Source organism: Anarrhichthys ocellatus, unplaced genomic scaffold (assembly GCF_004355925.1).
Source record: "Anarrhichthys ocellatus isolate YVR2014 unplaced genomic scaffold, GSC_Weel_1.0 scaffold37, whole genome shotgun sequence".
Lineage (NCBI taxonomy): Eukaryota > Metazoa > Chordata > Actinopteri > Perciformes > Anarhichadidae > Anarrhichthys > Anarrhichthys ocellatus.
The window spans coordinates 2,229,016-2,245,197 of record NW_022280067.1 but is presented as its reverse complement, the minus strand read 5'-3'; the positions used below and the strand labels follow the sequence as shown (position 1 = coordinate 2,245,197).

General features: G+C 40.1%; 1 protein-coding gene across 1 annotated transcript; it reads right to left on the bottom strand.

Moving 5' to 3' along the window:
- Positions 1-1,014: 1,014 nt before the first annotated feature.
- On the bottom strand, positions 1,015-12,288 carry qdpra (quinoid dihydropteridine reductase a). Its single transcript, XM_031867000.1, has 7 exons — positions 12,135-12,288; positions 11,918-12,010; positions 11,113-11,209; positions 10,348-10,488; positions 7,123-7,231; positions 5,198-5,281; positions 1,015-2,029 (listed from the first exon to the last, which is right to left on the bottom strand). The coding sequence occupies exons 1-7, from the start codon at positions 12,216-12,218 to the stop codon at positions 1,927-1,929; spliced, it is 711 nt and encodes a 236-aa protein (XP_031722860.1). The 5' UTR covers positions 12,219-12,288; the 3' UTR covers positions 1,015-1,926.
- Between the last annotated feature and the right edge of the window lie 3,894 nt (positions 12,289-16,182).

Here is a 16,182-nt window from a genome sequence, read left to right as displayed (position 1 = left end):
GCTGAAGGTGATTATGTAGGCTACGTGTTGGTTGAGCAACAACGGAACGGGAGTGCAAAAATAATCTACTCGTCATAATCCAATTTTTAAATTGATGCCGGACCAGATGTAGAGATTTGCACGTGTCACTGTGGAAGGCCTGGATGCTCAGCAATCCGTTCAGAGTGAACGCTAAAGGGATATTCTGCAAGTTATTTTTAAACAGTGGATGCACGGCAGAGCAACATTCAGCTGCGAGTGTTAACTCATCCGTTTGATGAACGCGACTTCCCCCTGAAAAACACAGACTGGCAGAAGAGCCTATTAGAGAGCACCATCTAGTGGGTGTTCATATACTGCAGCGTTCAAAAGAAAATACTTTGATTTTGCAATGTTTTTCTTATTACCATAAATTAATTGATGCTTTTTGTGAATATGAAGCTAAAACCTGACATATCTTATTTATCATACCGTAGAGCTCCTTCGTTGTACAAACACCAGCTGTTTTAGGAAATCAATTTAGCTCTTTTAAAACTGTACACACGCATGAATTGAAAGCTACTGAGACTAACACACTGTTGGTTTTGATCCATTCATGGGATTTGTTGACAATTACAAAATAGAGAATATCAGCAGCATTTGATTCTAACTTGTATCTTTCCAATTCCACCCCCCAAAAAATATGTGACTGTTGAGTGATGCAGTACTTTGTCAACTATTCTTTATCCACTTTGAGATGGTTTTACATTTATCCACTCTCTGATTGACAAAACAATCTCACCTCAAGGTCCATTTAGCAGCAGTTTTGGAGCTTTCAATGATCTTCATCAGTTACAGAACGGCTACTAAATTAACCTTGGAGGTTTTGTTTTTGTCAACTGTCATTTCAAAAGGTCAAGAATGAACCTTGATGTTATAGATCAACGAACTGTATACCAATTACTCCCCCTCGGTTACCTTGAAAGAAAACCTTGATTCTCTAGCATGCATCCACGGTGAACTAAGAATTAAAACACGGAGACATTTTTTCAACTTCTGTTTCCAAAGTCAAGAATGAACTCTGAACCTCAAAATGGATCCTTGGTGTTGGCTCATTTTATTGTGAATTTCACACAGTTACAATACACGACTTAGAAAACCCACAACAGGAAGAGAGCACCGCGGAAAACAAGGACACTTTGACTTGACAGCTACAAACATAAAATAAGGCCACTTCACCGTCAACCTTATTGTCCGTTTGAGGGAAGAAGACAGCGGCTTTTTCTTCGACTTCGAGGTTTCTGCAGTGGAAGAGGACTTTCAGGGACGATACAAAAAAAAAAAAACCCAAAAGGTCTACAGATGTCACGTCACAATGGACTGACAACGTTGTGTGTTGGATTTCAAAGACTTTAAAGGAAACGACTGAAGCTAATATAGGTATGAAGTAGCTGATGTGCATTTTGGAGGAAGTTAAGACAGATAATTCATTTTCAGCAATTTTCTTCAATTTTCTCTCTTGGATCAGGACTGTGTGAAAGCGGTCACTGATTAGAAGCTACATGAACATTTTTATATGAATTGTTTCTCATTTAACTTATTAGACTTCACTGATCTTTGAAAGAATACCTCAAATTTGTTGTGCACATTTGAAAAGTGTCCATACCATCGCCGTATATAAAACACAGTTTAGACTGTCACAGCTAGATGGCGCTCTGAGGCTACATTTGCAATAAAAGCTCCTCCTCCTCCTCCCCCTCCAAAATGAACCCATCTAACTGTCTCCTCTCCACCTTCTTATTTTATCCAGTTCCTCTGTTACCATCTCTCTTCTTCACCTCCACACCCTTAAACCCTCTTCCTCATATCCTCCTCCTCCTCTCTCTACCAGTCTATCTCTGGGCTTCTCCATCTCCTTATCTCTCCCTCCCAACCCCCATCACCGTCTCCACTCCTCCCCTCTGTCCTCTACTGTGTGGCCACAGCCTGGGTTTCCCCTCCGGAGGTCAGCAGCTGCATTAAGCTTCCTGAAGCCGGCCGGTTCACTCCCGCGGCCCAGTTGAAGAACATTCTGGAGCAAAACAAATGAAATAAACATTATTCAGGAAGCAATCAAAACCCAATATGTTAATTTGTTTAGTTGCATTTCTAGTATTATTTTCAGACCATCACTACAAATTTCTAAATTTAATCTTTGCAATTTAAATGCAGCACCTTCTCATACAGAACTGTAGTGTCATCTCCTACTATACTTTTACAGTATATATATATATATATATATATATATATATATATATATATATATATATATGAAACAATGGGGAGTACGTCAAGAAACTCTGTTGGTAATGTTGAAGTAGAAGTCAGGTGCTCTTCAAGGATGGGGCAAGCAGTCAAGAACAAAAGGAAGAACAATGACTTACGTAAGAAAGAAGTTCTTGGTATTAATAAGCAGTCTGGAAAAGTTAAAAACCTTAAATAAATCATGGATATCCAACGCGGTTCGACTTAACAAGTCTTCATCGGGGTATGAAGTGTCATGAGGACAGGTGTTCAACTTTAAAAACAAAATGTGAACGCAAAGAAGTACTGAAACTGACTCACGCGTGTTGACGCTAAAAAACTCAATCAAAAATTACATGTGAAAATGATATGTGCTCATAAAAGCTATAACACTAACAAAAATAATGGCAAAAACGAGTAATGTGAAGCAAATAAATAAATTAAAGGACAAAAATAATAAGTAAACAATAATGCACATAGAAAACAACCTTATTGAGCCCCACACTGTGGAAATACTCATAAGGGATCACCCTAAAAAGCCGTTTGTCCAAAGAGTAGTTACAATTAAAATGGCTTTTTTAAAACTTAAAACGTAAATAAAAAAAACAAATTAAAAAAAGTCTATAAAATGCACAGTGTCTATTTATTTTCAACATATACAGTATGTTGGTTCACTTCTGTAAGATTTATTAAGGATTGCATTAATATAAAAGGTCAGATTGTTTACTTGAATTTGCTAATTTCTAATCGTTTGTCAATTAATTTAGGCAAAGTTCTTGTGCATATTGCTGCACATTTAACCATCAATTAAACACCAACTTTGGCTTCTTTTTGTAGATGAAAAAAAGAAACATGTTTATAACTCAAACAACAAGATATTGAGAAAAGTATGTAACTGACAAATGACACATTGTCAGCCTTGATCCTCCATATTTTTTGGACGTTAAATAACGAATCTGACAATCTGTGTTTCCATAGTAAGCAGGAGGACTAGAAATAACAGTTGTGTACAGGTTTGATGAATGACGTTTGTCATGTGAAAGCCAGAAAGATGAGTACAGCAGATAGGAATAGGGACAATGAAAGAACGGGTGCCACATCCCTTCATTTCCCGCCACACAGATTGTTTCTATTTCTGTCCTCAGACCCTCATCTGTTTCCTCAGGGATTATCAAACAGGATCACATCCCCTCTAATCTCTCCTGGCCTACGCAGAGCGTAAACACAAACTTCTGTCTCAATGTATTCATTTAGGAGAGTTCTCGTACTCTCAAATCACTGTTTCCTTTGTACTAATTACTGGAATTAATTAAATAATTGAATTGATCATTAATCAAAACCCTCTTCCCCCACAGACATTGTTGTTTTGGAAAGTTTTAGAACTGTTGAAAAGATGGATGAATAAACAAATGCAAAAGAAAAAGAGTAATAGCATTGCTCATGTCGCGAATGAATCTAGTGGTCATGCTAGTTTGTAAAGGAGCTGAATAATACTCAAAAATTAGGCTACATTTTCGCTGGAACGGTTATATTCTCAGGGGTCTCTTGACCCGTCACATCAAGATATGTGCCTGAAAATGGGTTCTACAGGTACCCACAAGTCTCCCCTTTACAGACATGCTCACTTAATGCTAATCCCCATGCAGTTTAAGGAAATAAACATGTGTGTATGCAGTATAAATGTGTTTTTTTTCACCCATTCTAAAAAGGTTGTGTTTGAGTATTTCTGCATACTGGGGTCCCTAAACAGTCTCAGAATGGCATAAATCAGGTTTGACTAGAAAGCTGAGACTCTTGTGGATCCAATGAGGCCATTTGTATTCATGTGTGAGGATGTTAGTCCACATAGCAGCCATTTCACATACTGATACCATTTTTTATGTAAGAGCTTAATCACTGTAGATCCCTAACATGACAAACAACTGTACTGTCAAGTAAATTGTTGCAAATATAGTAGGAGGATTAAATATTCGATGTAAAATATGTGGATTAAATAAGTAAGAGAATACATGTCATAAATAATACACTTCGCAGACAGAAAAATGGATGACCTCCAGTGATGAGCAAGCAAGAAAAACGCACAACTGTGCCATCAATCATAAGACAGACCAGCGTAGATCCATTTGAACATCTTGTGGTGAAACGCCATATTTCAAATCTCTCGCTGTCTTTTTTTTAATAATAAATTTGACATGAATACGTGACCAGACATGAACCTGGGTCTATTTACACCACAAAGAAGATTTCATTTGATGAAGGTTTGATAAAACTGTAATAAATTTAAATGGAAAAAATGGCTATAAATAGCTATTGTACTTCGTATTCTGTGCTCATATGCAGTTCATTCTTGAGCACAACTTGCTTAACATTACATCAGGTATTGCCAGTAACGTTAAGGTAGGTTGATAGCTGGAAATTGTTTCTCTGATCTGAAGCATCAAACAGCTAAATGTGATGTTCAGGATGTCGGAGAGTCTCTAAGAATCAAAGAGCGTTTTAGCAGCCTCGACAGGACAGCATGTAGAACAGACACGTTTCAGTGTCAGACACATGTAGAAGATAGTCGTACACCAACTGAACAAATCGTGTGTACAGAGAACGAAAAATACGGCACACACGACACACTCCGAGTAACATTTAAGCATTAATCAAATGTTCTTGTTGCTGTTTATAGGCACAGACACGATGCTTCAGTATGTATTAAACAAAAATAAATACATTATAAAAACCGAACCTCGTAGATTCATATTATAAGTGCATTGCAGGGTGGAATTTTCCTAAATGCAAAAGTCTATAAAAAGCATTGGGTGGTGTTTTTAGGATGCATGAACATTTTCCAAATGTGACTCTAGAGCAGATACACATTTGTTGAAGTTATATTGATGGAGACAGATGTTACAGAGCTCCCTACAGCCTGCAAATAACAGTAGGAGTCATTATCCGCTTCAGCACTCACTCTGCGATGTACTCCAGCGGTGTCCAGGAACCGAAGTCCGCATCAGGCATGAACTTCCTGTTCATCGGCGTATCCAAGGTAACCCTGTCAAATTAAGCCAGATGACAATCAGGGAGTGAGCGGCAGAGAGAGAGACACACAGAGAGAGAGAGAGAGAGAGAGAGAGAGAGAGAGAGAGAGAGAGAGACAGAAAGAGAGAGAGAGAGAGAGACAGACAGCGAGAGACAGACAGCGAGAGAGAGAGACAGAGAGAGAGAAAGCTTGCAGTCTGCAGCACCTCCACACATACAGACCACAAACAGAGCACAGGGTTCGGAAAGAAAAATGATTTGCATCATGTTTGTGTTTTATTATCATATTCATGACTTCATATTTCACTTAGCAATTCAACACAGCACGCTTTTCTTGTCACCTTTTGTGTAACAATGCTAACATTAACATGCAGTACTTCTGTGCAATAGCTTATAAACAACAATGCATCCTGACCCAGGAGTACTGCAGTGTTTTTTTTTTTGGTGGGAGGGATTGTCAAGGTTTATAAGATGTATACAAATATACATTTCTTTGCAGGAATATCCCTCATGCACAAATGCTATATAGTGCTGGTAAATGATGGAGCAGCAGGAGTAGGTGGTTGTCTCCAACAGAAATGCAAGTCATGGGGCTAATGCTGAACAGATGTGACAGCATGCTGGAGAGAAACTACAACCGGAGAGAGAAAATCCATTTCTAGCTTCTCATGATGACGTTGCAAAAACAAAAAAAATCTTTTAAATTAGATAAAGATGCGATGATGCAAACGCCTGTGTGTGCGCCATTCATCTAAAACAGATCATGTGCACAACCACAGATCCACTGGGTGACGTTGGCAGCCTTATCCATCTTTTACTCCTGCAGCTTATCTTCAACCTCCCACTTCCTGTATCCATCGGACATGACAAAGAATTGTGAGGCACAGGTCATTTAACGGCACAGTAGCTTTCGTCTTCGCTTCTTTTACCGGCTTCTTGCAGCGTCGGTGTATTTAAAGATGCGTAGTGCAACAAGGATTAATAAAATTTAAAGGAGAAAAAAACCAAGGTTGTCTGGTGAAGCTTTAAACGTTCTCTTCAGGTCAGTTATTCATCATTTTAGCGTAAGCCCAAAGCCTACGTTCTTTAACTGCAATGACAGATGACCGATGAATGGACGAGTCCTTACAGCTCAAATTCTCTCACATTTCTCTTCTATCCTCCTCAGAAGCAGGTGGAAATCAAAGCTTAACATCCTTTTTGAGATTTAAAGAAAACTTGTGGTTGGTTATTCTCTTCATTGAGAAGACAATCTTACCAACAATAAGCAAAATGAGTGAGACTTGCTGTGCGTTCTAATGCCAATACTACCATACTATCTAGTATGCCAGAGACTTTTAGTATGTCCCAATACATAGAATAATAAATGCTGAATGCCAAAATTACCATCTGGTCGTATTTTGCAGTCTGCAAACCAGCATGCTTTTTTTGCCTATTCTGAAAACAATCCTCTGCGCAAGAGGATAGGGTTCAAGGTGCCATGTCATGGCAAAGTATGTCCTGATTGAATGCATACTGCATGCAATAGAACGTACTATGTAAGGGCAGCTGTAGTACATAAAGTAAAAAGAAATAGGATGCGATTTGGAACGTAGTATTGGTTATTTCTTTAAGTTTTAATTTCTGAGACATCGAATAAAGTTGCTGTGACTCCAAACAGACTACTATCCTCCACAAAAGAGACAGACACAAATGTTTTTAGAGCCACCTCTCAGGACCACAGGTTGAAGCTATTTGATACTAAAGGGACACATTTGGTGGACGATTAATATTAAAAGCCTCCCACCTGTGATTCCCACATCCTCACTTAAACGTGCATCAAGTGTGTCCACAACATTTCCCTGCAGTACTTACGGTAGTATGGCCACAGCAGCGGATCCCGATGGCATCCCACTGTTCTTTGCTGCGAGACTCTGACACAGCTGGTGGACGGCAGCTTTGGCCATGCCGTAGCCCACCATGCCTGGAGGGTGCAGATGGAAGATTTATTTTAATGTCCTCGGGGAAAATTCAGTTTGCAGAGGCAACATAGACCACATCAACGGCATGACACACTGTGCCCGGGAGTGGATGGCATTGGTTTAGTGGGGAGAGGTCAAGTGGAAGGAAATTGGGAGAATCTCCAGTAGGAACAGCTTGAGACCTTTAAAAATGAAGTTGTAGCCAGGTATGTATGTGCTCTGATAAATAAACTAATCACATTCAATTTACTACACACACTACATATGAAACATCTCTAACCGCTTGTTCTCTTCTCTGTCGTTTGATTTTGAAACCGGATAAAGTTATCGGAATGTTTTGTAGCTTCAGCATCTGGAAACAGTAAGTGTGCCTCTACCCCCCAAAATCTAACAAGCTTTCTGAAGAATGCAAAGCATCTGCCCACCCGACTAAACCAATCTCATGACCAATGAGAACGAGGGGTGGTGACATGGCTTTTATTACAAGCTTTTGATTTTCACCAAGAGAAACATCAAAAAAAGGAGGCACGAGTTAGAGACGCTGCAGTCTAAAGACGGTGAAGTCAACACTCCTGTTATTTTTCTGTAAAGCGTTTTAAATAGTGTTGCGACGGTTGTGTTGACCTCGTCAAACATTAGCTAGCTAACTTTAGCTGTGTCATTTGATTCAGTCAGCGATGAAACAGTTACACCTGGAACTTAGCAGGTGTAAACATGTAACAACAACGTCTCAACGTCAGAAACAGTTTGTGTGGTTCCACCCATTTTAATTCAGTAGATCTTAGTAAACACTTGAATCAGATAAGATTGAATTTAGGAACAGCCGGAGCAACAAGCTCCAGGAAGAAGATTAAATGGGGAATTGGATCAGAAGAAGCTAGAATGTGAGAGCCTAAACAAAGGACTTCAGCCATTATACTTTAGAGTCCCAGATTGGCACTACAGTCAGAAGACAAGTGTCTTCATATCAAAGACTATTCTGAATCCTGCACCACTCATGTTTCACAGGCTCAACTCTAGGCAACTTCTAGTTATGCTAGAATAAAAACTGGACTTCTGTGTGGAAGACAACGGGCAACAAGCTGCTTGAATATAATACATACGATTGTTTGCTGTGCCTCCAAACACTGAAAGCTATCTTTTGCATATTTTAGAGGATAATCAGATTGGAGATTATGAACAAAAGTCGCATGGAGAGCACAGAAAAGACCCCCCTCCTTCTGGGGCTCGACCTCTGTTTTAAACCCTAAATCAAAAGGTTAGGATTATTAAAAAGCCCTGCACGAGGTCCGACAACCCACTCTTGGTCTTTTAAGTTGGCTTTGGAATTTCAAAATGTAATTAATGATTGATTCAGAGCAGCAAAGATGTTTTTGTTCACTGGGCAGAACATTTTGATTTTTCACCCTTTTATTTGCGGACGTGATACTCGGCTGGTTATCCCCCAACATCTGTGAATAATATTCACAACATTTAACGGGGTATTCATTCTTAAACCTTTAATTCACAACAACCTTCAAGGTCAATTAGTTATCCGAATCTGCTTTTCTTGTTTCCGCCGCACAGATTATCTGGATTTTGGTCAATGCTCATTAACGTTTTTCTCACTTTGTTTGATCAAAGCACACAGAAGAAAGGAAGTACCTCTCAGCGGTGTTTGTTATATTTCCTTACATGTGGCTCTTGATGTTGACTCGTGTTTAATTAGACCACACAGATATGTTTCTTTTTTTATACGAGATCACTTTCACAGTTTTCTTGTATTTAAAAATACACCTAATACCTAAAGAAATTGCCTCTGCAGAGGGGCTGCAGGCTCCCAGTAAATACAACCTCAGTCAAAAGAAAACAATAGATCAGGATCCCCAAACTGCATCAGTGCAGTTAACGCAGGCTGTCCACATGGATAATGTGTGTGGAGCCTCAACTGAGTCATCTTCATAAGCCAGCAGCCAATGAGATTGTGGGCTTTGTGCTGAATCGGGGCTTTGTATCGCCGTGGAGTTGGATCTCCGCCCAACCAGTGGTTAGCTTGGATAGAGGGGGAGACTGCACATCACATGGCACATCACATGGCACCACACCAAATCCTCTCTGGATGCCACAGAGGCCGGCTGGTGTCACATGAACAATGGTCTACTATAGAGAGGCAGGGTCCCGCCTCTTTCGGTGGACCACCCTGGGACTTAATGTCCGAAAACAATACGTACGGTAGTCACCATCGAAAGACAAATCATTTTAATTACACATATGGAGTTTATTTATTTATTTTAAAGATAATTTTGCACGTTGCATGTTGTCAATTCCAGAGCTGGTCTGGTTTCTGTGGCTGTTTTCTTTTATACCGTCACAGATTTGGGTTTGTCTGTTTCAACACTGCCTCCCGACAAGAAGCTGGATCAACAAATTGGCGTGTTTGATGCTCAGATCTACACAACATGACTTAGAATTACCAATAAGACCGTTCTCCGCAGAGATCCAGGCTTAAGGTATCTTAAGTATAATTCGTGCTTTCTAGTGATGTACAAGTTTATTTTTTCAATAAGGCTGCAACTAATGATTATTTTTACTATCATTTAATCTGCCTGTTATTTTCTCAATAGTCTGAAATGTCAAAAGGAATAGTCATTTGTCAGCTGCTTTAATGAACCCTAATCAGTCACATTTTTGTCATTCAGCTGGTCTTGTGTAGAGTAAAATAAGAGAGCAGGTCGGGCTTGACTTACATGCTCAAGGACACTAACAGAGTAAAGGGTTGCACACGGGCAAACTGCTGCTTCCACAGAGCTCATCGGCTATTGTATCTTTTTTTCCCCTTCTGGTTTTGATTCTCGGATCCATTTTATTGACACCTTTTCCTCTCACTGTTGTGAGCTGCATGAGAATCCCCCGCGTCTCTGATCAGGATGTCAATTCCCCGTTCAAAGCCCTGCAGTGCTTTCCATTACCTGCTTTATTTGAATCGACAGGTTGGACAACAAAGCTATGTGCACAATCGAGTCTCCGATACATTAAAGTCTGCCTGCAACCCTGACGTGACACGCGGCCAAACCAGGTCATCGTGATGAGAACGGTAAATACAAGTGTGTGTGTGTGTGTGTGTGTGTGTGTTCCTTACCTCCAGTGCCCGACAGGGCAGCTTTGGCCCCGGCCAAAGTCAACAGTCCACCTGGTTTTAGGTGCAGAGCAGCGAGGTGGCCGGAGATAGTGGAGGTCCACACGCTCTGTTTCCACATCAGATCTGTGTTTTTGTACAAATCTAAGAGAGACGGGGAACATTTTTAATTTGCTGGTTTCTCATTTATCAAACATGCTTTTAAAGATGCATCATCTTATTTAGTTTCTGGCACAGAGAGCCACATGAGAAGATCGATACCACTCTTGTATCCGACTGTTATAAATATAAAGCTACAGCAGTTGGTTGGCTTAGCTTAGCACAAAGAGAGGGTACAGCTAGCCTGGCTCTGTACAACAGCAACAAAATCTGCATCAGCGCCTCTAAAGCTCACAAATCAACACATTATATATCATTTGCTTAATCCGTGGAAAAATCAAAATGGGGTTTGTATCCGATTATTTCTCGGCTTGGACCAGAATCGCACAAAGAAGAAATGTAATTTTTACACTTCAACAGATTCAACAAACAAGATGTGTGATATTCAGTGAGCTTTAAAGGTGCTACTTGGTGGATTTTGTTACCTTTGGGCTGAGCCATGCTAGCTGTTCCAACTGTTTCCAGTCTTTATGCTAAGCTAAGCTAAACGTCCGCTTCTTAATTACCGTACAGTTTATTTAGGCTGAGTTTAATTTTGTGCATGAATGGCTGCAGGAAACAAGTAGCTGATGATTAATGTGACAGCAAACAAAAAGGTTGAAATCTCACCTTTGGAACTACAGCTTCCTCCCGCCCATCCTCCTGCCACGCACAAGATGGCATCCACTTTCTGCTCCCCTAATAACTTGGCCACATCTGTCGTCACCTGCACAAAATGAGAGATAACTACCAACACCTTTTCATAAAGCCACGGGGAGACTATCTCTGAAATAAAAACACCAGCTGGAAATGTTTACCACACATTCTGCGCTGCGTTCAGGAAGGGAATTGGAAAAAAAAAAACATTCACAGCAGGGGATGAATGAGTGATGATTACAGAGAGTTTATTTATAACCGTTATTGCAAAAAAGAAAATTGCAAGGATGTTCAATCATAATGTGACAAAGACATGCATGAGGTATGCTCCAGCATTTTACAAAAATCATGTAAACTAGCTAAATAAAACACAAAAATATGTTAATATACTAACCTGTATAAAATGAGAATATTGCCTAACAATAAATTAACTATTGTATTTTAGATTTGTATATGTATTGTCCAGGTTGTACCCAGCATTAACTGGATAAACAGGATAGAAAATAAACTGTCACAAGCCTACAAATATATAAACTTTTATTAATTTATGAAATATTAAAATATAAAATGTATCCAGTAATGTAAGATGTAAAAAGACAGCTAAACCAACAATATCTTGTTGAAAAATAATATATAGTTGTTAGATTCACGAACTTTTCTCCCTTCTTTTCAAATGTGACTTGAACGCAGCATTAGCATACAGTTGAGCACAACCGATTAATCTAATTATAGATATAATAGATATAATTCATGATGCATACTGTCATGTGCAGCTCACCTGTCCTGCCTGCTCGGTGAAAGACTCACTCAACTTCACGATCACGTTCTCGTTCGCCTCCTCGTTTGCAGCCATGTCGATGCAAGCGACCCACTGTCAAACGTCACGAATAAAGAAACTACAGTCAGCTTGTCGTTCAGCATTGAGTTAGCATTTATCGATAGCATTGACTCCCACTGTAGCATTGACTCCCACTGTAGCATTGACTCCCACTCACCCATCCTTTGGATTTGAAATGCTGGACACACGTTGCGCCCAGAGCTCCTCTTCCTCCATAAACGATCACCCGGTTCGCAGCCATGTTTACGCTCTTGGTGAGTTGTGTGCAGCAGTGACAGAGAGAGAGCAGAGAGGAAGAGCTTCAGCTGAGCTCAGAGGGAGGAGGGGGGCGTTTCTCTCCGGTTGCGCAACAAGTTGACGGAGCTAATGCTGCATTCAAGGACGAACGGGAAAAAACATGATTACAAGAGATCAACCCTTGCATTACAGACACAAGAAGGGTAGGAATCTCGCCTAAACAGCTTTCCTAATCTTGAAACCTATTTTTGTCAGACTAAACTGGAGTAGAGTTCACAGAATAAATGTTTATCTGACTAATCTGCTACACTTGCAAATAAATGGCAGAATAATCTGAGCTGCTCTAACTGCAAATGAAGAATCCCAACAAGTAAACGTGGTTATCATACTCTGAATTAAATATATGGCCAACAAAAGAGCATTAACTCAATTGTATTAATATGGAGCTAAATCCAGGTCAAAAGTTCTGATCATTTGAAAAAAAAAATTTAACCTGAAAGTTCAAGTTGTGGTCTTGAACATTGAAAAATACAGCAATGTATTCAAAATAAAAATAAGTGAACGAAAAGGTTTTTTGGGTTGAATATCATTTTGATTCAGTTCTGGAATTTTTTTGAATACATTTTTTTTTTTCATTTTTCTTTCATATATATTTTGATATTTGAGTTCTTATATTTTCCAGTCTCAGATTTTATATTTTCAGATTTTTTTCGGTTTCAAATCTTTTTTTCACTTTCAGATCGGTTATTTTCAGTTCAGACTTTTGACCCTGATCTAACGTGGGGGGCGTGGCATCAACTGAGAGGGGCGTGTCATCATGAGTGACAGCATAACAAAGAAGGCTGAGGACCCTCAACCACGTTGCCTTCATGTAACGTGGGCACCGCGAGAATTATAATTAGAATTATAACACTTTATATACACCATATTCACGTGATTGGAAGTAAATAAAATTACGCTAGTGACAAAGTTCTGTTTAGCAAGCTGTTTTAGCCTCTACTTGGCACGATTCACAGTAAAAGAACAATAAACTATGCCATATTGGGCCGTTCAACTACCACACTTTAATATGTGACGTTTCGCACTTCCACACACCACTGTGAACGCAGCGTACTATCCTTGCGATGGCGTCCTCGAGAAAGGGCAAGCTCAAAATGTGGCAGCGGCAGCTAGTTGAGCTTAGCTGCTGTAGGAAGTTGTGCCACTGTTTTGGGAGAGGTGCCGCGGCAGTTTAGCCTTTATTTTTCGTTATTGACAATATGTGACAAGGCATTAAGGTCCTTGAAGGTATGACTGTTGGTAATTGTAATTGGTTTAGTAAAAAAATGCCGAATTGTAATAGTATGGCTACTATAAGCTAATATAGGCTAACATCAGTTGGCAGACTAAACTTGGGTGGATGAGCGGCTATGCTAACGAATTGCATTGCACAATGGATTTATAAATTCAGAAAAATATATTTTCAAAAAGAAACAGAGGAAAACATCTCTATAGCTGTGGTGATGGATAAAACATATGTATGTGCCCTGCATCACCTAAAGGTATACTCCCTCTTGTGGCCAAATGGGTCAATAACGCTTGTCTTCGTTAGCATAGCCGCTGTCCCAGATATGTTTGGTTTGAGACCCTGAATGTTTACAACTTTTGGCTCCTCCCCTGTGCAGCAAGTACTCTCATTCAAAGTGAAGTCTCAAACTTTTCATAATTCGTCAAACCTCTTCAATTCTAAAGCTGTCTGTCGCCCTCTTGACCCTCTTTGAATCTCCTTGCATCCACTCTGACTTTATATCCATCCCACCCCCCCAGGACTTTTTTCCATCTGTCTTTCATCGGCTGGCCGCTGCAGGGCCATTCAAACGCCGGGTAATAATTCTCTGCAGTTTCATCACCACGAGTGACACCTTCCATTGATTAGTGCAGTTTTAAATAAAGGCACTTCACATTGATGTAAAATCCAATAAGGGTATAAAATAGTCCTGCTCATTGCTTTGCAACATCACTCACAATAACCTAATATATAAAAGGATATTAAAGGGATATCTTACACAGAATGCAAAATCTATGACTGGTTAACGCTAGTTTATACTTATTGTCTCACATGATAAATATTTGCCAAACATATTTTGATCTGCTTACAATCACACAAATATGCCTTGGTCAACTACTCCCATTGTTTCTCTGTTTTTATTTTTATGTGGGTCCGTATGGAGAAGCAGCATGTGGCAGCGACTTCTTTTGCAACATTTAACAAAAATGTGAAAAAGTTGTTGCTCTGTGTCTTTATTTACCCTTCATAATAACAGCTCTTGTTTTGATTTAGGGGTGCAGAAGGGTTTAAAAGCAATATTTCTGAAGTAGTGTGAGACAGCATCCAGGAATAATATATTACAAGATCATTTGACAAAGGCCTGTGTGCTGCATTTGAATAACAAGAGTATTCTTGTTATTCAAATGCTTGTTATTCAAATGCTGAATAAAAGCCTGAGCTTGAACCCCTGAAGACATTAACCTTCAGCTAGAACCTCTACAGGTTTTCTACATGTGTTACAGGATAGTGTAGCAGTGATAAGCAGAAAGTTTTGCTAATTTGTGAGTCACTTGTTGCAGCTCACTGTGGTGAAATAAGTACAAGCATCAGATCTCACAACTGGGTGAATTAGAACGGAAACCAGAAGGGCACTCGGAGAGCACAGACCTCCACCAAGGCCATGTGATGAATGAAAAATAATTCTTGAATCTGCCCAGTGATTCGTCTCATGCTCCAAAATGTAAGAGGTTCATCCTTGGCCCATGCTACATCCTTTCATTAAGTTTAATGAAAATCAGACCAGTACTTTCTTTGTGCTCCTGCTGACAAACAGACAAACAATCACAGACTCATGTGAGGTATCCAATGAGAATTGCTCACTTGTTGGAGGTTGACTATCTGTGTGTTTGCCTCTTAACGGGTGGCATCTCTCATGTCAGCCTCTGCCATCAGTGTACGAATGTGAGCGTGAAATGTTTATATATATTCAAGTCCATATTCTTCTTTATGGTTTTGTCTTTGAGAAGGAACGTAGAGTTCAGATGAGACCTTATGAATGAATGAGTGGCCGTGTTTCTCCCAACCATTTAGTATTCAAACAGTGAGCACCAGGTGCTGCTACAAGACTGTGTTGCTGATGACACAGCACTGAGCTACAGCGTCCCATTATTTTTGCTGCTGTTCCATACATGCTGTTTGCCAACACAGCGTGCCAACAAGACATCCCCAACTTTCATGAATAATACAGCAAGATGGCCTCGGCTCCCCTGCCACTGTAGAGAAGCCCCCGATCTGTCACACTCACCTGGATATGACACACACTCCTGCTAAGGGGAATAAATGCTTGGTTTGTCTAGTTTGACATCCACACACTCACACATTTCCAGTGTGAGAGAGAAAAATACACTTTATTTTTTCAGTGTTGTAAACAAAAGTATTATATGAAACACACACACACACACACACACACACACACACACACACACACACACACACACACACATGCACTTTTCTTTTAGAGTGTGAGTTGAGGAGGTAGATGTATGAGAGATGGAAGTCAGTGAGCCTGACCAAGCTCGCTTCTCTTGGAGAGCTGGGTGATGTACGGAGGAACACACCATAATTATGTCCCGCTGTCTGGTTCAGACGTGGGAGAGACATCCTGCAGGTTTCTGACAGTCGACAAACACAAAATTATAAGTACATCGCAGCAATCGTTGCCAGGTCGAGTATCTGTCAGCAGCTCAGCATCTCACAGCGCGACGGGACACAGTAATGACTACGGCGGCAGCGGCTGGTGTACAAGTACCGGTTTGAGTGGAGATGGCCACTCAGAGATACGATGACCTGATTGAAAGGTTGCTGGTTGGAAAGCAGGACCAGGAGCTGGAGAAACCCGGGGACCAGTGCTCCCAGGTTGGTTAGCATGGCAACTTATTCC

What these genes read in the sequence shown, in the direction of transcription:
- qdpra (XM_031867000.1), bottom strand. Translation starts at nt 12,218, where the DNA reads ATGGCTGCGAACCGGGTGATCGTTTATGGAGGAAGAGGAGCTCTGGGC. An exon ending in AGGAAGCTGTAGTTCCAAAG is followed by an intron (nt 10,489 to 11,112) that starts GTGAGATTTCAA and finishes CGTCTCTCTTAG; the next exon opens with ATTTGTACAAAAACACAGAT. An exon ending in CCGCTGGAGTACATCGCAGA is followed by an intron (nt 2,030 to 5,197) that starts GTGAGTGCTGAA and finishes GTTTTGCTCCAG; the next exon opens with AATGTTCTTCAACTGGGCCG.